The sequence below is a fragment of the Thermobia domestica genome, chromosome 7, assembly GCF_964235325.1.
Source record: "Thermobia domestica chromosome 7, izTheDome1.hap1.1, whole genome shotgun sequence".
Lineage (NCBI taxonomy): Eukaryota > Metazoa > Arthropoda > Insecta > Zygentoma > Lepismatidae > Thermobia > Thermobia domestica.
The window spans coordinates 28,079,455-28,101,498 of record NC_137460.1 but is presented as its reverse complement, the minus strand read 5'-3'; the positions used below and the strand labels follow the sequence as shown (position 1 = coordinate 28,101,498).

The following is a 22,044-nucleotide window of genomic DNA, read 5'->3' as shown; positions in this document are numbered from 1 at the left end:
GGTTTCGTGTTCAGCAAATCGTCAAAGAAACCTTTCCATCTATTTAAGAGACTATTCGTATCATTGAGAACTGTTCCGTCAGCTTTCTTTAATATATAAGCACGAGGTTGATAGCCTTTCCTAAATTTGCTGATCCCCTTACACATGTCCCGAATATTTTTACTTTAACTATTATCTTCGAGTTCCTTAATTTTGGCTTTCAAAAATTCGCGTTTCTTTGTTCTAAAAGTTTCGGAAGTTCCCGCCTGATATCAGCGAAATTTTGTGTAGTTATTTCATTCGGATTTTGTAGCCAGCGTAATTTTGCCTGTTTTCTCTTCTCTGCTAGATTAAGGCATTCCTGGTCGAACCATAGTTTGTTCCTACGTATTTTCGCGTGTCCCAATTTTTCTATTGCTGAACTTTTAATGCTATCTCTAATTTCAATCCAAGCATCCTCAACACTAGTGCACTCCGAGTCTTCTAAAACCGAGAATCTATTCGAAACTTCAATCTGATATTCCTCTCTTACCTTGCTCTCTTCTACTTTCTTTAAGTTAAATCTCTCCGTTTTCGGACATTGAATATTACCTTTATTGGACGATAATCTCTCTCGTATTATCGCTACTAGCAGGTAGTGATCAGTATCACAATCAGCCCCTCTAAACGACCGGACATCAATTATGCTAGATTGACTTCTTCTAACTACTAAAACGTGATCAATTTGATTATGTGTTATTCCGTCTGGTGATGTCCAAGTGTATTTATGAGCGTCGCGATGTGGGAATTTTGTACTCTTCACGATTAGGATTTTGGATGTTGCAAAGTTCACGAGTCTTACACCGTTGTCATTACTTTTCTTATGCAGACTTTCGTTACCTGTAATCGGTTTGAAAATATCCTCTCGTCCTACCTTCGCATTGAAATCCCCTAATAGAATTTTTATATGGTATGGCGGGAGTTCGTTCCACTTCTTCGTAAAAACTATATTTTACATCGTTACACTTATCTTCAGTTGAAGCATGTACATTTAGAACATTAATATCACACCACCATTATATCATTATCGAAAAGCTATTAGATAATAATTCAAAATGTGGAAGATATATTTGAATATGATCAAACATAAATATTATTCTTTCTTTTCCAAAAAAAAAAAAAAAAAAAAAGTCCTGCCAAAAGAAAGTGCTGCTACGAACTTTCAATTAAAATCGTTTCTTAAATCCTAATTTAGAAATAGAGAAAGTGAAACAAATCACTACGTATTTATAAATTTACAATTTATTTCTTTATAACAGTCTTCATTGTTAAGCACACACTTACTTGTAGCACGATTTCTCAACAATTATACGGTATTACTGGATAATACATATATGAATACGTAACAGAAAATGTATTATAAATCTCTATCGCTACTTTTCTGAATTACTGTGTAAAGATCACGCTGAAAGAAGTTAAAGGAAAAGAAGATACCCGCCATAAGCGCAACAAAATATATTAAATCATTTGGAACTTCAAATATTATTTTACCATATGCACAGCAAAATGTATTAACCCATTTGATACTTCAAATTTTATTTTCTATTATATTCTAATATATAGCAACCTTACGTGCCCTGAACCTCAATTCTGACATAGCAAGTAAATGTGATATTTTATATTCTGAGATCTTTAACCCTTTTGGAAACAAAGCCCGGCTTTCCTCCTTATTTTCTATTAAGAAGAGGACAGAACAAATCAAGCGCTTCCAGGAAACATGGAAGTGTTCTAAAGTATTAATGGATGCACCATAATGATTTTGATTTTTTTTAAGCCCTCATTGGCTTCGATTTCACATAGGTTACAAGACAAGGGCACGTAGGGAAAATGGAACTGACAGCAAGTAACAAAATGCCCAGAACAGACGGTCAGTCATCGCAGTTCTTGTCTAGGACGATATTACTTCTGCTTTTCTCTCTCTGCCTTGTTTTAATTGTTATAAGTTTAAAAGATAAATTAGGCATCAGCATGCGTCTTAAGATTAACGTCCTTTTCTGTATTGTAGGTTTATTTTGAACATACACCATACAGGAAACCAAATTACGACATGTAGACGGTCATATGATTCGATTTCTAAACACGTCTGTTACAAAAATACAGGAGAAAACACTCAAACCTAAGGAAATTGTTCACGATCTAGCGTTTATTCTCTGGAGGTCAGGATATTTTTTTTATCATAACTGTACTACATTCATTTATACCAAAAGAAAATATTAAACTATAAGTAACTCGTGTCTACAGTACTTACTAACGTAACTCGTAATTGTTTATACTTAATTCTTAATTTTTAAGATAAAAAGTGATAGTCCAACTTGAAATAAAATAAACAAAGAACATCATGAAGGCTGCAACTATTATATTATTTCCGACCCTGATTTAAGCATGTTTAAACAATAAACTAGGATTTATCAAAATAATTTGGAGCAATCAATTAGATATTATCCCTTATCCAGTAATAAAAAAAAATAGAACTTTCATTTCTTATGCACTCTCCAACAAACCCAAGGCTATCCTGCATCTATCACGGATCTTAATAAACATTGATTCACTTTTTCCTTTTTTCTTCTTTTAATTTCAAAAGCTTAATAATCAAATACAATTAATGTAACTAATAAAAATAACTCTACCACAAAAGATTCAATTAAGCACCCTCAATGAAAAAGTCACCATAGCATATCGAAATGGATAGTTCACTACAGGTGGAACGACTTAATTGTGCGACTTCATATGGAAATTAAGTCGTGCCTTCAAAACATAACTTTTTTCACATTTATCGCAAGAGAACGGTCGTTCCTGGGAATGAATTAACTTGTGATCTCGAAGGCTGTATTTTAACCTAAAACATTTTCCGCATTCATTACATTTGAAAGGTTTTTCTCCAATATGAACCGTCAAATGAATCTTAAGATTACTTTTTGACAGAAAGTGTTTTCCGCACTCTTCGCATCTGAACTCGAATTGCTTTGTATGAGATTTTATATGTTCGGAAAGAATGAATTTTCTGGCAAACTTCTTACCACATACACTACACTCAAATGGCTTCTCATTCGTATGGATTCTCATATGGAGTTCTACGTTATGCTTTTGGCGGAACCTCATGCCACAGAGAGTACAAGAAAATCTTTTCTTTCCTAAATGGATTATCTCATGAGTATTGCGCGCACCTGTCTGAGTGAATCGCTTCAAACAAAATCTACATTCATAAGGGCGTATGCCACTATGAGCTTTTAGATGTTTGTTGAGATAGGCTTTGCACTGAAATGTTTTACCACATTCACTGCACATGTAATTTGTCCCTTTTAAATGAAGTTTCAAGTGACTGCGTAAAGACATTTTTGAACTTAAAGAAATACCACACTTTTCACAGTTTAATTTTTCCTTGTTTAGGTGTGATTCTATATGAGACCTAAGTCCAGATTTTGTTTTCATTGATTTACCACATTCATCACAAGCATATGTTTCATGAGACACATGGTTCTTCACGTGATTGTCACAATTGCCTTTTGACGAAAAACGTGAACCACAAAAGTTGCATTGAAATGGCTTTATACCCGAATGTAATATTTTGTGCCTACGTAAACTTCCTCCTTCCGTAAATTTTGCTCCACATGTTTCACAATGGAATCTTTTCTCTCCAGTGTGCACAACCAAGTGTTTCTCTAGATTGCTTTTGTTAGCGAAAGACTTACCGCAATTATTACAAATGTATGGACGTATATCTTTATGGGTATTGAGGTGGTCAGTCCTCCTAAAAGGGAATCGTTTCTGACAATATTCACATTTCCAACTTCTTCTACCTAGATGTATAGCTTTAATATGTTGAGCGAGATGGATTTTCCGTGGGAAACACTTCCCGCAATGAATGCATTTGAAAGGGCGACTCCTAAAATGAATATTTTTATCGCTGTTGGATTCATCTGACCTATTCTTTCCAGAATCTGACTTAGTAATCTTTTCACATGGATCCATAAAAAATAAATTTGCTTCTCTTTTTGTCACTTCCGTTACTTTCAATTGCTGGAGAGGATCTACTGCGCATTTACTATCCTCCATAGCTTTACGAGATGCCTTACGATGGAATTCTGATGCTCCCACATGTAGTAATTCGGTTTCATTTCCAGATATTTTATGGCTAGAATATAAATGACAACTGAAAAATAAACAGAGCTTTGAGTATTATTAACATTATAATATTCTATATAATAACTATGTAAACCAACAGAAAATAACACATTCTTTTGTTGAATATCACTTAATTGGTTAAAATGAACTAAACAACTATATATGAACACAACCATTCAAAATAAGTACAGAGTAAGGTGAAAACAGGCGAAAATATTTCTACTCTTTTAGTATATTAATAGTTTGAATATAAGAAAGTACAAGTAAGCAGACTGTCGTAACAAAGAAATGGAATTTTCTATATGGAACGAAAAAAATACATTATCTGACAAAGAGTATGATTGCAATCTACTAACGATAGGAGGTAATATAATAAATTCGTGCTTTGAAGACATTACCATTATACTTCCTAGACAAATTAGATAGGACATGATGATCCCATAGGTTAAAAAATACGCACAGGATGTATACAACTTGAATTGGAAAACTCGTATATTTTGCAGTCATGAATTTTTGTGTTCTTTGTATCACACGGTAAGTGGTTCCTAATGTAGTCTGCGAAATCCTAGTGATTTTGGTTAAGCTTGGAAATAAGCCATCAACAACTATCTTTATAGGCCAAACTATGCTATGCACAAATGTCAAAAGTCTCCTGGGACAATTTTGTCTATTATCGACACGTATCAGAACAAAAACAATAAGAAATATCAAGAAGTGGTCTATCGATCAGCCTCCCAAATATTTATTTATCTCCTCGCGAAAAGCTCCATTAAAATTAAAAGTGTTCAAATTAAACACTTGCAGTTTCATTTATTGCCGCAAAACAAACACGGGAACAGATAACGAGATACTATTTTTTTGTAAACGATTTAACGCCTCAAGACGGCATATTATAACTATTCGAAACCCATATTAAACTAGAAATGATATAAATTTTCTATTACTTCCGTTTGCAATAATGACTTTAGTGGAACAAAAACTATTAGATGTGTCGAAATGGAGTTTTTGCAAATAATTCAGCTCACTAGGAATACGTTCCTTCACCATAAACCCTCTATTCAAACCGAAAGTGTTGTTTAACCATTTCCGGTTTCAACATTCTTCGACATAGAAAAGTGGCAATAGCGATAAACGCTTTTCTATAATCGATTCAGTGTAGCGATAAACGGTTTTCTGTAATCGATTCAGGGTCTGCTGCACTGGGTCGCGGAGCACTCCTCTCTTCTTGGCTGCATTCGGCCGAGAGCATTCTATTCAGCTGCATTGGGTGGAGTCTCTCTAAAATGAATATCTCCAAAGCCACAGTGTAGTTGATTAAGGATACAAACAAGAAACATTACCGCTTCTCCGGGCTCTCTTTTTCTTAAACTTTGTTGTGTTTTATAAGAGAGGAAGCGATAAAATCCAGGGATCTCGCGTACATTGGCTCTACAAATCCTGACAAGAGAAATATTACATTATAATTATCCCTTTGGAAACTGCAACACTAAAAATAACGTCCGAAATACACCCAAGCAATTAGCTTTTATATAGCAAGCTGTGTTGTATGGAATATTACAAACTCATTGTCATGGTATATATATGATTCCAGCAGCACCCTACACTTGATACCTGGAGTAGTTCCAGAAAACGGAGGTTACAAAGAACTCACGCAGATCAGTGCCAATAAGCAAACATGAAACATGACAGTAAGGTTTACTATGCTTTACCGACGTAAACCATGACAATATAACAACTGGAGTGAGTTCCAAGAAGCCACATGAGAGGTCTGGTGAGAGCCGATTTTTAATATCACAAAATTACGTGTAGAGTTCTCTGGAACTAGAGTGACGCATACGGGAAAGTGATGGACAGAAGAGAACTGTACATGGGGAACAATGAGCAGGGGTCACAAAATATGACCAAACCACAAAATGGAAAATACCTTGTCAAGCTAGCAATGATGGTCAATACAGCGTCACCAAATATATTAGCTGTATGTGGGACATGGTAATAGGTTGAAACTTGTCCTCAGTGCTAAACTGGCGTAAATAATAATTTTGCTCTAGCTTTTCTTAAGAACTTCCACAGATAATACGGCGCGCAAAGGCCATCCCTTGCCTTGTATATTGCTGAGTTATTTTGTGACGAGATTCAAAATTTCTACAGTGCTAGCCTAATACGGATTAGGTGTTCGCAATTCGTCACCTTGCTCTGTCAGACATAGCAATTGGACGGTAAATGTAATGGTGTTATAATTTTATAAATATATTAAAATTACATAATGGAATGTGCTACTCACTACAACAAATTATCGCCGCCTCTACGCATAACTAACTAACTCTATGGCCTATGGAACCCGAAGGTTCAATGCCGCGTTCACAAAAGCTCTCCACTGACTTCTATCCTTAGCTAACTGCATCCAGTTTTTACTTTGTATTCCAATCTCTGCGAGGTCCATCTTAATATTGTCCTCCCATCTGCGCCTAGGTCTTCCTAATGGTCGTTTTCCGATTGGTCTTCCAGTCAAGACTTCGAAAGCGTTTCTACTTTCTTCCATTCTAGCTACATGACCCGCCCACCTAAGCCTCCTACACTTGACGACTCTAAAAATGTTGGGAAAACGATATAAATTATGTAGTTCCTTGTTATGAAGTTTCCGCCATTCCCCATTCCCGTTCCTCTTGGGTGCGAATATTCGTCTCAGTATCTTGTTCTCAAATACTTTCAGTCTATGTTCTTCCCTCAGAGTAAGTGACCATGTTTCGCAGCCAAACAGAACAACAGGCATGATTATACTTTTGTATATTTTAAGCTTCAAATTCCTCTACGCATAGAAAGCAATATCCCTAGTGATAGCTATACGAGGAAATTTATAGAGATAATACGTAAACTTGTTTCATAGGACTGTGGACACCACATATAACAATAAAATGACCAACTAGATATCAATTTCCAATAAGCAAGACTTCTTTAAGAACGACTGTTATCGTTTATTCCGTGGTCTTAGGAAACACCTAAAATTTCCTGCATCGAGCATTTTGCTGGGTACACAGCACCATCACCAAAATTGTCTTACAGTGAACAATATAAATGCTTCATGCATTCGCATGTAAACAACGTGCCAGGCGATTAATCAAGAACACATCTAATACTCTGCTTTCGAAGACAATGTATGGTGGCTATTTTAGCATGTCGAGACTTCACTCACTTTACATTGGTTAACTAAAATCAAGGTGTACTCTAATCAATTTTTAATAATTTTTATAAGATTGAACTGAACCTTATAAAAATTATTACAATTTGATTAGTCATCCAACGTATCGGTAGTATAAATTTCATTCCACACACATGTGCCTGTTATATTTAATCTGAGCATTTGAAATAATATATGATGCATATTTTATTATTATTATTATATTTTCACTTATTTCTGCAATCTTTTACGTCTATCCGGTTTATGAACCAGAAGGTGAAGGTAGTTTGGATTCTAATATTCTTGCATGTTTTCTATGTATGGATTCTAAAGCTGCTCTAATCAAGCTTCTCTTTTGTTCACCGATTTTGTACATTACTCATTGAACGGTGTTTGGTGCTTCAATCCCCTGCCAAACTTATGCTCTCTCCCTATCTCTCTTCTCTTTCTCTCGTCTTTTCCTAACTTTCGTTATTATTGTAGTTAATTTCTGAATCACCGTTGTTTTCATGAGTTTCGTGATGTTACACTTGAAATTGTCATACCTTGCTATTCTTTATCAGCAAGGCAACACAAATTATGCTTTACTTTTTTCCTAAATTATGCCTTATTGTTAATTTTAATCATTGTTTTACAATAATCGTGCATAATATATAATATTTACTATACATTAAATATTCTAAATATATTGATCAATTTATTAATGTTTTATGGAACCAGTTTCTTTCATTTTCAATGAACTATCTAGTTAATGCAGTGTAAACAAATATGCTTTACTCGAGTCAGTTTTTTCGATCACTTGTGTTTGCGCCTTAGAGATGCATGTACGGAAAGAAAAAGCAAAGGATGCCACAAAAAGTACAGAAAGTGCTCAAGTTCAAGAGGTACACATAACAATATAGTGTAGTGTTCTGTACAATTCTGTTGGCGAAAAGTTTTCTTCTTCTTTTCTTTTTTCTTTTCTCCACATCAAAGAATTGTACCGAAAAGTTTACAGAAATAAAAATCAGCTTTTCATTGTTGCATTGTTATGTTCTCAATGATTTTGTATTGTAAATATTGGTTTTAAAAAATATTAATACAGTATGTCAAACTTGCAGTTAAACATGATTTTCCAAGAACTGCGCTATATATTTTAAATTATGCTTTATTTTCTAAATTATGCTTTTAAAATTACTATCTTCTAGGCCATTAGACAACCACAACCATGTTCAAGGTACTAACCATAAGTGAAAATTGCTGTTGCTTTCTATGCTTTGGGGTTGCCCTATTTATGTTTTCAGTTGTATTTGAACACAAAATTGTTTTCGCTTAAAGCTTTGAAGTTTATTATGGAACGTTTAGTTATAAAATCATCATCTAAGATATTATGTCTTTATACACAAATAGACATCTCAATTTAAAATAATATTGGCGTGCCCGGCTTCCTTCTTAAACCCTGCAAATTTGTTAGTTGAAACCAAATTGACAATAAACGTCAATATTACGTAAGACAGAAGCCTGTATTTTGTCTCGTGATACCATGTATAATACACCTTAGATCGAATGAAATACTAAGGAATAAAATAATGAACTACTAGAACTTAGATATTTAAACTTAATCTTAAAACCCTCTGCTCACTTTTGTTGTTACAGCGTATAAAATTATGCTGTGTCCTCAAAAAAAAATAAAATAAGGTCAATATTAGGGATCACGAAAAAGACAATTTTAAAAAAATTCTAATATGAAATAATTTTGAATAAATTGCCTTGTTTTACTCTTTTTAAATTTTAACCACGAATAAACATTTCAAGAACGGTTTAAAACTAGTGTGAGTAGTAAAATTTTAGGTTTTTTTTATTATTTTAAGCAGAAAATTGCTTTTTAAGACAGCGCGCTTGAGTATTTAGTTATGCACAAAACTCTCGTTCAAACCAATGATATCCACATTCGCAGTAGACAACGTAATGTATGTGAAGGTCTTAGTACTTTACATCAAATACTTTGCTTGCCATGCACTTACTTTTGATATTTAGCAGCTTTATTTTAAGAAAATAAAAGCAAATCTTTCAACTAAGGACGCCAAATTAGAAGAAAATATAAGATTTCGAATGAGAAATGTAAAAACAAATGAGCCTTTTCATCCATTTTGCTTTGTTTGCTTAAGAAGGAGCTAGAAATGGTTGTTTCACAATGAAGGATTAGGAAAACATAAATACTTAGATAGTACAGAATGAAATGAGCACAATCCTACAACATCGTCTCGTGCTATCAAGTAAAAATATTACTGTAATATCCCAGAGAGCAAACATGTGCATATTGTCACTTCTAACAATATACTTGAAACACAATCCGTTCCTAGTTCGGTGTCAGCTGATGGCAAATATCGTGGGATGGGTTAATTCGACTAATTTCTTACTACTACTTCCATCTATCATTACGTCATACTTACCGTCTTCCTTCTCCTCGGTCCATACACGAGGAATGTTTAACTGAAAATAAAATTAAAACACCAACAGGGATAGAAACTGAATACATAAGATTACATTTTCCACCACAATAACAATTTAATAATATATTAATAAATTAAATCTGGTATTCTGAACTTTGTTTTGTGAAGATAAATAAACATGAACGCAGAGTACTCATACCGAAAAGACGCATGTATTCAGAAGTGGGTGGACATTAGGAAATCAGATAAATTGGATAACAGCGATCAGTCGTGCTGATCAATAACACTTTACGATTAAGCATAATGCAGTGCATCTGGAAGGTTTGACAAGTCATAATCAGCACTGAGTCACATATATGAGAAACAAATTTATACTTCAACTTAATTTATAGATGTGCAGGTTAATTTTATAAGTACCACGAACTACTACAATTTAAGTAAAAAAAAAAAAACATAAGAATAAGTAGTGTTGAATGTGTTCATATTTAGATTAAGAGCACAAAAATGACGTATATTACAAGGGAAGAACTGCAGCTAAGAGTAATTCGTCCAACTGAATATCGTGTGCAGACTTACAATATCGAGATTACTATCATAATTTTATAATACAATGTTTTCTTTCGTAAGCTTATAAAGTGTCATTTGCTATTCTAACTTTTTCGATTTACCAACGCTTCAGTTGGCATATTGACAATATATAACCGTATGTAAATTCTGATTTACACATTGTGCTTGAAATAGTTTTTTTTTTTTTTTTTTTTCATTTTTGCAAAACTCGGTGATTAACGACTGCGAAAGTTAACTCTTTAGCTTCCAAGACTCGCTTATACACACTAGGAATAAGCCGTATACTTATTACAGTTCATTTGATTGAAACAAAATATACTTTCGCAGAAGTCGACTAAGTTTTGATAAAGTTTTGATGCTCAGAAACGAAAAAAAAAAACAATCGTGATCCTTCAAACAATTTATATTATCAACTTTGTTTTATCCAGTAAGCTTCAACTTCCCAAATTTATTAAACTTACAGGTAGAATTTGTTAAATCAAAACGAAATCGTTGTGCTTAAGGATATGACAATATTATACCTAGTGTAAGGAAAGCAGTAAGAAAGATATGACAGAACACCATTTAATGCGAAACAACTAAAATTTAGCTGTGTTTCAGTATGTGACCAACAGTGCATGAACGACAATAATGATAATAGAAAAAACTGACAGCATCACTGGACGATAAACACGTTGTAAATGTTACACTTAAGATCAATGTAAAAAGCAAAAAAAGAAAAAATCTATTGTATTCCACCAAAAAGTAATTTCGAGAGAAAGCACATTCGACAAGATTTGTGAAAAACGAGAAAACATATAAATACAGTTAATTGTATGTTAAAATCTATGCTTGTCAACGAAATCTGTCCACTAATTACACAGATTGTTTTATTTATAGACCAAAAACTTGACAGCTAAGTTGCTGCTGAAAATTACAAAGAACCCGAACTTCTAGTATCTCATTAATCAGAATCCTTTCTAATCAGGCTGCTGAGAGTCGGCTTGGCAGTGATCTATTCAGCAAATATTTTTAGATACTTCAGAGTTTCCTAAAGCCTCTCACCTATAGATAATTACTGAGGATATTTAAATTAACCCAAATATTACGGAGATCATTTCAATAATTGAAGGCATCAGCTCATAACAGATAATTAATCCTTTTTTATTTTACTCGAAACAAACTGATTCTTTTATATTTAAGCATTACAATAGTAAAATGAGAAAGAACAGATAACAGAGTAACTGCAACCTTGCAAGCAAATCTCAGCAAGGGCCAAAGAGCTTCTACTAAAGTTAAATTGCACTGGAAAATGTAGGAAAATGATTGATTGCAAGTAGGATCAGAATAACACGAGACTAGATCAAGTATTATCTACATTTATTCATCTCAGACGGTGGGAACTAAGACATGAAGGGAAACTAAAGTCACATAGTGTATCCAAACAATACACTTGTTATTTGCGTACGAATACGGGAGTACATGCTCTATACGACAAACTTACTTGGCCGGGGATCGAATCAGAGACTCTACGCACCAAAAGTAAGCGCTCTACAATTAACACACAATACCCCTCTTGGGCTCACTTAGATCAGGATAGCGATGCGCAGTGGAAATATTCCCGATAAGAAGAAAAATAAAAACTGGGAATATTCTCGGGTTTTCTCCCTGGCACAAATATTCCCGGGAAGGAATTTATTTCCATTTCTTAACTTTATCTTCCAAATTATAAGAACCATGTGACTAATTACTTTACTTTTATATATTATGATTTACTTCTAGGTTTTATATAATTTGGACATTAAAAAAAATCGTAGACAGTACTTTATATAACACATATGATATTTTAAGATCCATTTTTATTTGCACTAAAAATTAGCAAAGTACTAATTTCCAAATGATCAAAAGGAACCAGTTTGTAAAGTAATGTAGAAATTATGTGCAAACAGAGATGAAGTACTATCAATACACTTCGAACCACCGTTAGTAACAGACGTCGGTCTGTCTCCCTGATACATGCACAATTATAAAACTAAGTCAGTATCTTGCAAATATTAAGAACATAAATATGTACGCGCAAATGTGTGTTCTACGTCATCGTGAGAATGTGTCTTCTGACAGTTACCCAGCCTAATTTGTTCATAACATTTAAAAATTTGATAGTTTATAATATCAGTAGCAGTAACAAGTTTAGAAAATCCAATTACATATAAATTTAAAATAATTAGTGGTGTAAAAGTATGCGGACATACTATACCATTTTTTCCACATATTTCCTTATATAGAACATACTGTAAGTAAATATATTTATGCGTACTCTCTAAATTGAATAAAACATTAATAAAATAATAGCGTTCAGAATATAAATTTTAAAGAATCCTCTAGACATAACAGTAATAATATACAGTGACAAGAAACGAATTTACCTTTGATATCATAATGTAGTAATAGAATTCATTTTTCTTTGTGCTTGTACATAAATTCCCAGAATATTCCCATTTATGGGAATCTTCCCGGGAATTTTAACAGGGATTATTCCCGACAAATATCTCCCCTGCAATTTATCCATCACTAGGTCAAAACACAGCGTATATAGGAAGCAGACACACGCGAGCCTCTATATCAATGCAAGCGCTATCATCCTAAGTCAATACGTCTTACAGTTATAAAAATCTTCGCCTATAGAGCAGTAAGTCGCTAGGAAAGTAAGCAAGAGGAATTAATTCGTCCTTCTTTGATGTTGTAAGAGGTATGAAAACAGTATTACAGATATCAGTATGGCCATTAAAAGGGCCGTTACTGAAAATTATATTTTCATTGGCCATATTTCTAGGAAACTGAGAAGAATATTTCCCAGATATGTTGCAAGATTAATAAAAAAGAGCACCACATCGTTACTCAGACCAGTGAAGGACAACCTGCACCTGCGTACCTCTGGAGTATATATTATAAATTAAAAGTGTCGCAAATCACACACACTGCAAAGTGGATGCAGTATACAGCACCAATGAACAGAGTATCAACAACTCTATGGGACTTCAGAAAACCAAAAATTCAGGACTAGCAGTATATAGCTTAAAGCTGCTAGTTAATTTCCTACTATTATAGTCAATATTTGAGACAGAATAATAAAGGAAGCCATAGGAATCGCAAATAAAAGCAACAATCTTGATAGGGGTAATGGATTTCACCCTGTCCTATTTGGACGGTCCTTTTACAGAAACGAAAAACATGTACCCAACAAAGCACTTCTCGTAAACATAACAGCTAATTAGAGTCACTGTTTCCTTCACTCCATCAAACAAGAGAAATTTTTTGTAATCAAGTTGAAGAAAAGATTCAATTGAATCTTGTTTCAAAACTGCAATTTTAGCATGTATCCATTTCATTTGGCTATTCCTTGAAGAATTAATCTCATTGCTCTTCTCACAACTGAGCTGAAAACGATTTCACTAATCAAAAGCACAAGAAATATTGTTAAAGGACAGGTCACAATATAGAAAAACAAATTAAGTTATTTGATACGACCACAATTACCTTTTTAAACCAGGGTCCTTCAAGTTAGCTGAAGTATCATCTTTGGAACTTGAATTCAAATGAGCTGCGACTCCCGACGACCTATCTCGGCCGATTTCAGGCTCTTGTCTACACAAAGAATTGTTTGCATACATTCTTCTCCAGTACTTGTTGTCCAACATATCTTGCTCACTATTCAACAACATTCGTTGCTCTAGCTCCTGTGTACCACTAAAACTGTTCATATAATTGTCACTACCTTCAGTTTCCAATCCATTTTGTGTTGAGTGAAAAGTTTGATTTGATGAAACAGATTGCAATAGAAACGTATCTGCTTTATTACCTTGCCTATTTTTAGATAAATGACGCCAATTACTTTCTTCTTGAGCTAAAGTCACTCGTGCCTTTTCAGTTAAAATAATTTTCTCTTCGTTTTGGTTCAGCGCTTCAGATTTCACATTGATTTTCGAAATATTAAATGAAATGGGTAACCTCTCACAAAGAATTATAGCCTTTTTTAGGTGGAAAGTGTCTGAAAGGAACTTATTAACTTCAGAAAACATGTTGTAGATACAAGTTAGCAGTCACACGACACTTTTTATTTTATTTCTACTAAAGAAAAGGTGATCAACAGAAACAGAAAACGTTCTTTATGGGAACACACAACTCATTAATTAGAATATTCAAACCAAAGAACAATACTCTATTTCTCATTGATTTAGCAATCGTTCACGCTTTTTTCCCCCCCTCTTAGAGCTAAACTTCTATCACTGCAGAAACGTGATAGACCTGGACAAACACTTTAATTGAAATCCGACTAAAAGTTCGCTCAATTGCAAATAAAAGAAATGTGTGCGAGAATTCTAGAAAAACCAATCACCCTGCAAAGAAAAAAAAAATATTATTTTAATTACCGTCACATATGTAAATGTTTTCTAAGAAAAATACATTTATATTATAAAATAAGTTTTGTTCCACAGATTTAGTTCTAGTACCTACCAGGAAACAGTCAATCGTCGCTAGAATATATATCAATTATTCTAGCTAGTCACAATTGACAAAAAGATTTATTGTAGTTTCCGCAGTAGTGATTGAATTAGAATATAATGACCTAACAATTTGAAAATATCGTAATATATCTTTGAAAATGAAATGAAATCTTTGTTTTGCGTCCCACGATTATACCGCTTAGGCTAAAGGAGACGGTGATGATAAGATATGAGTGAAATGGTGTAATGAAGAAAGTGGGAGACGGGAGAACCCGAGAAAACCCACGAGCACGGTGTTTGTCCACCACAAAGTCCACACATGGCGCAAGCTAGGATCAAACCACAGACCCCAAGCACCGGAGGCTCTACCACTGAGCCACCGCGCCTCCATAATATACTTTTGAACATATTTGATAATTTAAGTTAAAAACAGCAAAAATAATAGTTAATAACTTTTTAAATCATAGTTGTATTTGGTTTGTAATAAACAAAATAGTTTTAACATACAGTTATTAAAATTAAATAATAATATTATTTGAAAAGTAGTTCACAGCAAACCAAAACTACATGATACATAATCAAATGCATTTGAGTTCGTTCTTCTAGTCCCTGCCTTAACTTAGATTTCGGGGAAATTGTTATTTTAGGAACACTGAAATTTCTATGGATGGCAACACTGAAGATTCTTCAGGTTCATATTTTCTGTTGTAGAATAACATTATCTATGATTATGGTTATAGAATATTATAGAATAACATATAACAATAGTTATATATTATAGAATAACATTATCTATGAATAAGATGCATTTTATATAAGTTGCATCACCTTTCACTTATGAATAAAAAAGCAAAAGAAAAATGGAAAATTTTGTATTATTTTTAGTAAGGCAGGCTCTTAACATTTAGCGTTCAATTTTCTATGCAAATATTATCCAAATGCGGTGTTACTCGGGATAAAAATGTGGGGGAACGCGGAGATACGTCGTCCCGCCACTTTCAGAAAATAATGTGGAGTCCCACACTTTCTAAAAAATATTACAATGTGGAAAGATACGCACGGGGAACGCCGTGACGTCAAGAGACCCCTACCTTTCCAGATCCACTTTACCCCTCGGTATTATTAAACTTAAGCTGGAACGCAAATGCATATGTGCTACCCCTGTGTTATTAATTTGAACGGATACCTCCAAATACATACTTCGGTAATTCCACCGGGACTTATAACAAGAAGGAAGTAACCCTCAGCAAGCAAACAGTACAGAGGGTTAAGAGCAGACACACTACCATTGAAGTCGCTATCTGTTACAAGTATAGTGATGGGCAGTGGGAATATTCCCGGTGGGAAGGAATTTAAAAACTGGGAATATTCCCGGTTTTTTTCCCTGGCCCCGTGAAGGAATTCATTTCCATTTCTTTACTTTATCTTCCAAATTATAAGAACCATATGAGAAATTACTTTATTTTAATATATTTTGATTTACTTCTAGGTTTTAAAGAATTTGGAGGTTAAAAAATTTAAAATTATTTGACGTTGCTTTATATAACTAACAATATATTTTAAGTTCCATTTCCATTCGCACTAAAAATTGTTTAGTATTGAGAGGCCAAAACTAGCAAAAAGTAGGATGATTTACGGAAGAAATGAGTTGATAGTGATGCTCAAGTAGCCAAGAAAGTATCGAACACATTCTTTTTAGGGTAGTAGGGGATTTATACAAAACGGGAAGTAAGTGGAAGTGATTTATGTGTAAAAAGAAAGTGAATTGTTGGTAACGAAGATAGAAAAAGACGTGCTATGCAGGGCTCTAACCCGCCTTCATTCGCTAAAGCTCGCTCTGCAATGCTGTCTGAATTTAATGTTGCTAATGTAATTTAATGTATGAAACCATCAAACAACCGCATCGGAATAGAATATCGCAAAAAAGTAGGTGCAAAAGCTGGCCCCAATGCTAAAGAACAGCCAAAATTAGCAAAGTACAAATTTACAAATGATGAAAAGAAACCATTTTGTAAAGTAATTTAGAATTATGTAGAAATAGAGATGAAGTACTATTAATAAACCCTGAACCACCATCAGTAATAGATGTCGATCTGTCTCCTCTCTCTGACTCGAAATTCTGAAGAGATATTCGGACTTCTTTCACATGTGAATTAATGTATGGAATTTCGAGAAATAGGTAGAAGGAAAGATCGTGTATGGCAATGTTACGTGCTAAAATAAAAAGATAAGTATCTTGCAAATTTTGTGAACATAAATATGTGTGCGCAAATGTTGATAAATTGGTGAGACATGTATCTTCTAGCATTTACCCAATCTAATTGGTTTATAACATTTATAAATCTAATGTTTTTATAATATCAGTAATAGAGTCAAGTTGAGCAAATCCACATACATATAAAATTAAACTGTTACTATATAATTCTTTCACACATATTTAATTGATAGATCATACTGTAAATAAATATACATTTATGCGTACTCTTTAAATATAATAAAGAGTTTATAAAGTAACATAGTACCGTTCAGAATATACATTTTAAAGAACCCTTGTGGACAACAGTAATAATATGCTGTGATATAAAAACTAATTCAACTTTGAAATCATAATATAGTAATACAATGCAATTTTCTTTCTGATTGTATATAAATTTCCGGATAAATTCCCATTTTGGGAATATTCCCAGGGACTGTTCCCGAAAAATATCTTCCCGGGAATTTACCCATCACTACTTGTAAGTACAGTAGTGAGATTATTATGCAGTTGCCCGACTATAGAATTAAGGATAAAAATAAGAGTCGTTATTAAAGTAACAAATGACTACAAATACATTAGCAACAACTTTGTGCATGCAAAAGGCAGATCTGTAATATAAATATCAAAGGAACGCAATTGGACTTCAAAGAGTAAAAGTCGAACTAAGAATATTGGGCACTCTTATAGTAAATTTGCATCGCTGATTTGTTAAACAATACCTACATTTTACAACGGGAAAAATTCTACTTTATGAAATACACGACTGTTTTGATCTACTGTACTGATTAGAAGTGATTTCAGTAAAAAAAGAATCAATTGAACAAATTAGAGTAATTCGAGTAGGGATTTGAGCAACCTAAAACAACAGACACTGAAACAAACACCAGTACAAAAACAACACATGCACATCTTCCAAAAAATAAATTCATCTTGTGCAGTTTGAAAATACACCGTCTAATTATTTAAAAAAAAAATCTTCTCTTTTTGTGCTCTAAATCATCTCTAAGGCGCGCTATACACTACGAGATCAATCCTAGGAAATATCTTAGGATTTATCTTCGGAAAAATGTTATGACATATCTTGTAGGAAGTCCTACCCTTTTGTGCCATACACGTGAAGAGTTTTCCTGTCTGATCGAATGACGCTTATCAACTGTAGTTCTATTTAATAAAAGTACCAAGTTGAAGAATTATTATGCTAACCACTCTGCACATCCTACTGACATTTATTGTTAAATTTGATACCTCTAAAAGAGAGAGAGAGAGAGAGAGAAAAGAAAAGAAAAAAAGAAGAAGCATAAAAGTCAGAAGGGTGCTGGTAAACTTTTGGCGCACCACATTTTAGAAGAGTACCACAAGTAAAATTTAATACTTTGCATGAAAAGACATATTTATAAATAACAAATTTTTTGCAAGCAACATAATTAAATACAAAATAATACACCTGTATTTTATGTTTCCAGCTGTAGGGTTAGTAGTGTAAAATCATTATAAATATTTTAACGACGGATAAAATAGGTGAGAGACAATGTTTAGCAGAAAGGGTCCAGCTAATTTTTCTAAGAAATGTTACAATTTCGGTAGTTTCTACTAACATTAGGTTAGTGTAGGTTGGTTCAGGTTAGTTACGGTTAAGTTACGTTAAATTATGTTGGTATATGGATCCAGCACAATTTTAAAAAGCGATAGAAATTCGCTTACTTCTATTAATATTAGGTTAGTTTAAGTTAGTTAATTTCATTAGGTTAGATTTGGTTAGATTGTGTTAGGTCTTAGTACTTGCATCTTCCATTTCTCCTGTAAATTTTTTTTCCTACTTCTAGACCCCTTCTGCGAAACATTTACCTAAGTGAGTGCATATGAAAGATGACCGGTGATACTAATTTCCACCACCGGTGTATTTCTGCATAGTTTACAGAAGCTGTAATTTATGTTTACAAGTGGAGCGCTACTACCACGATACCATGACAAATTCTACTCAAACTCGTATCATTGCCAAAACCAACTCGTTTTCATTACATTCACTGACGCGCCTGCTTCCTTCGCTCGCACCCCCTTGTAGACGCTCCGGCCCCCGCTTCGCCCTTCAATAACTCGGTTAGATAGCATTCGTACTTTCCAGAAACCAGCTAACAACTTGGTTTGCGTTTCTTGAACTATAGTTTTTATACTATATATCCGGTCCCTGTATTTGTACGCAATAAGAACTGAATTGTAGTTTATCAACAATTGCTTTTCATGATCTCCTTGAGGAATTTTATCTATGCTATGTAAGATATTTTCATGTCTGTCAACTCAAATCATTTAGGAAACAGTGACAAATCAACAAATATTTCGAGCGGTTCACCTAAAGTAAACCTGCACGATCAGAAGATATCTCATCAGTTGTTTTCACTTGTTTTGTTTTCACTTTCTCTCACCTGATGTCGCTTAAATCAATATCTTACGAATTTTCTTTCCGAAATAGAGCGTGCTCTAAACAACAGAAATCTCATAGGATCGTTCAGAACACAAGAAATGACATGCGATCTGATGCCATACACGTTAAGATTTTGACTCTAGGACAAATCGTAAGAGATTTCCTAGGATCTATCCTATAATGTATAGTAGGCCTAAGACTCTCTGCTCCCTTATTTCTTTGCTGCATCCGAAAACGATTGCGTACAGATAGATAATAAAAGAGCAAACTGATGTGACACCTTAAAGATAAAATTATGCGTCCGGACGAATGCCATAAAACCGATTGTGTAAATAACTATCAACCGTGCGCTAGATGTCCACTAAAAAGCAAGAATGCATCAAATCAGTTGGAACGGACTTCCGAATGAGTAATACATAACTATCCGATGTTAGAGAATCTCATATGAACAATTTGGCAAAAGGCATTAACCAATTTGTCTTAGACTGCCACTAAAAGGTACGAAAGCAAGCACCTCGCTGCAGTGAGGGCCCGAAGAGTCTGTGCGTTATTATACAACGTTCAACATCCGTAATATTGCATCAGATCTGGGCACTTATATAGGTTAGAATACTTTTGATGGTTTCACCTTAGTAATTCTATACTTGTAAATAAAATATTCATTCCTAAATTGTGCAGAAACGCTCCGCCTGTGAAAGACAATACGTTACACAGTATAACTAGTTAGTAAAGAGCTTGTGATATTTAACACTTCTTTCTTACATTGTGCAGAAATACTCCGCCAGTGAAAATAAACAAATTGAACAGTCCTCCTTCAAATCCACTCAATCATTCTAACAGTTAGATTACCATCCTTGCAACCGTGCACTCTCAATCTGCACAAACAGTGTCTTCTTCTCTAAGCAAGCTTAAAGGTAAACAAAAAAAAAAAAAAAAAAAAGCTATCTAAAGAAAAACACAAATTTAAAATTCCATGATTCGTGTATAAAGTCTTTCTAAAAAACAGCGATATCGAAGCTGAAATATAATTTTGTATTTATGACAAGGTAACGCCCTCCCCTTCCCCCCCGCGCCAAATTTTCACCCATAAATTTACTTTTACCTATGTTTGGTACATGGTGAAAAGACTACAAGGTGGATGCAATGCAGTGCTACATTCTTGTCGCTCTGGCGCATGACGTCATTTTGGTGGCAGACGTGGCCAGCGAGAGTCAGATGAACTTTTAACAAGCGCTTGCTCGCTGGTATCTTACACGCAAACTTCTCATCTATTTATAGTGATCTTCAACGAAGTAAAAATTTTAGTACAAACAATAATTATATAAACGTAATGTAATCAATGCGTAAGCTAAGTGAATTCAAATGAAGATATTTACAATAGCAAAAGAAACAGCAATATCAGTTCATAAATTTATTAAACAACTTTGAAGCTTGAACAAGCCAATATTACTCACTACATTTTCTGCTTTTTCTTTATTTTATTTTCTTTCTTTCTTTCTTTTCTTTTTTAAACATCTGAAGTAATACACTCGAGTATGTATAGGCCTGAATAATCTACAACACAGTGTGTCGTTAATGCATTTCATTATTATATATTTATGTATGCTCAAGTATATTTTCGTAACACATTGATCGGTTTTGATTTACTATTATTATTATTTTGCTTGGAAGAGAATTCTTTACTGACGACCCCATATAAATTTTGAGAATATCTCGAGGGAGAATTCATGGTTTTCGTAAACAGAAATACACGTACGTATACTTTCGTTATGCTTGGACAGTTTTTTTTAAGAGGTTGCTCCCACGTAAGTTTCGTCAGAATCTCAGGGGAGGTTAAAAACTTTATTGAGCAGGGACGCACGTATTTAATATTTTCAATATCGTTTTTATTTTTGATTTATAAAAAAAATCTTATTTGAAATCGCTGATCGCTTATTTATAGAATTTGTATTTAAACAAAAAAAAATATGTATATACAAAACACCTCAAACAAAGAAATTGCAACTTGACTATTTCAAGCAAGAGACAAAGTAGGGCCTACTAGGCGTAGGTGAAGACGATGTAGGGTGTTATAGCTACACTAGAAAACATATAAACAATAAAATTACATAATTTTCTTAATTTTCTTGATAAGTTTTCTCTTTTCTGTCCCGTGGACTAAAGAAGACAAAAGATAAATGCAAGTGAATGATTATGTGGAATTTGGTGAAATGAGAATGCGGGAGTACCCCAAGAAACTCACGAACACGATGTTGTCCACCACAAACTCACTTGACCGAGAAGCGGACCAGTATCCCTTGCACCAGAGGTGAGCCTTCTGCCACTGAGCCACCGTGCTTCCTTGATAGGTTGAGAATCTACCATATTTTTAAATTTACTGCATTCTTATTTTTTTTAATTCTGGGGGGGGGCTAAATATGTATATGTAATTATCCAAAGTTATGATTAAAATGAACAAAAATTTCAAAATCTGAGTGCAAAAATGTCCCGACAATGTCGCCCTGACATGGTAGATGGATACTTTATTCTCTTGATCTAATACATTGTTATATAACTTTGTAACCGTTAAT

General features: G+C 33.8%; 1 protein-coding gene across 6 annotated transcripts in view; it reads right to left on the bottom strand.

Annotated features, from left to right (window-relative positions):
- The window catches only part of LOC145689942 (uncharacterized), a 28,351-nt gene extending 7,433 nt beyond the window's left edge, over nucleotides 1-20,918 (bottom strand). The window contains exons 1-3 of one of the 6 annotated variants that reach the window (XM_081764300.1): nucleotides 20,237-20,531; nucleotides 13,831-14,690; nucleotides 1,279-4,150 (exon numbers count right to left, since the gene is read on the bottom strand). In XM_081764300.1, the coding sequence (XP_081620426.1) occupies nucleotides 2,728-4,150; nucleotides 13,831-14,372 (1,965 nt within the window). In that variant the 5' untranslated portion in view covers nucleotides 14,373-14,690; nucleotides 20,237-20,531 and the 3' untranslated portion in view covers nucleotides 1,279-2,727. Of the gene's footprint in view, nucleotides 1-1,278; nucleotides 4,169-13,830; nucleotides 14,691-19,988; nucleotides 20,194-20,236; nucleotides 20,541-20,576; nucleotides 20,782-20,850 lie in introns of those variants that run through there. The other 5 variants (XM_081764298.1, XM_081764297.1, XM_081764296.1 and 2 more) reach the window with 5 other exon arrangements.
- Between the last annotated feature and the right edge of the window lie 1,126 nt (nucleotides 20,919-22,044).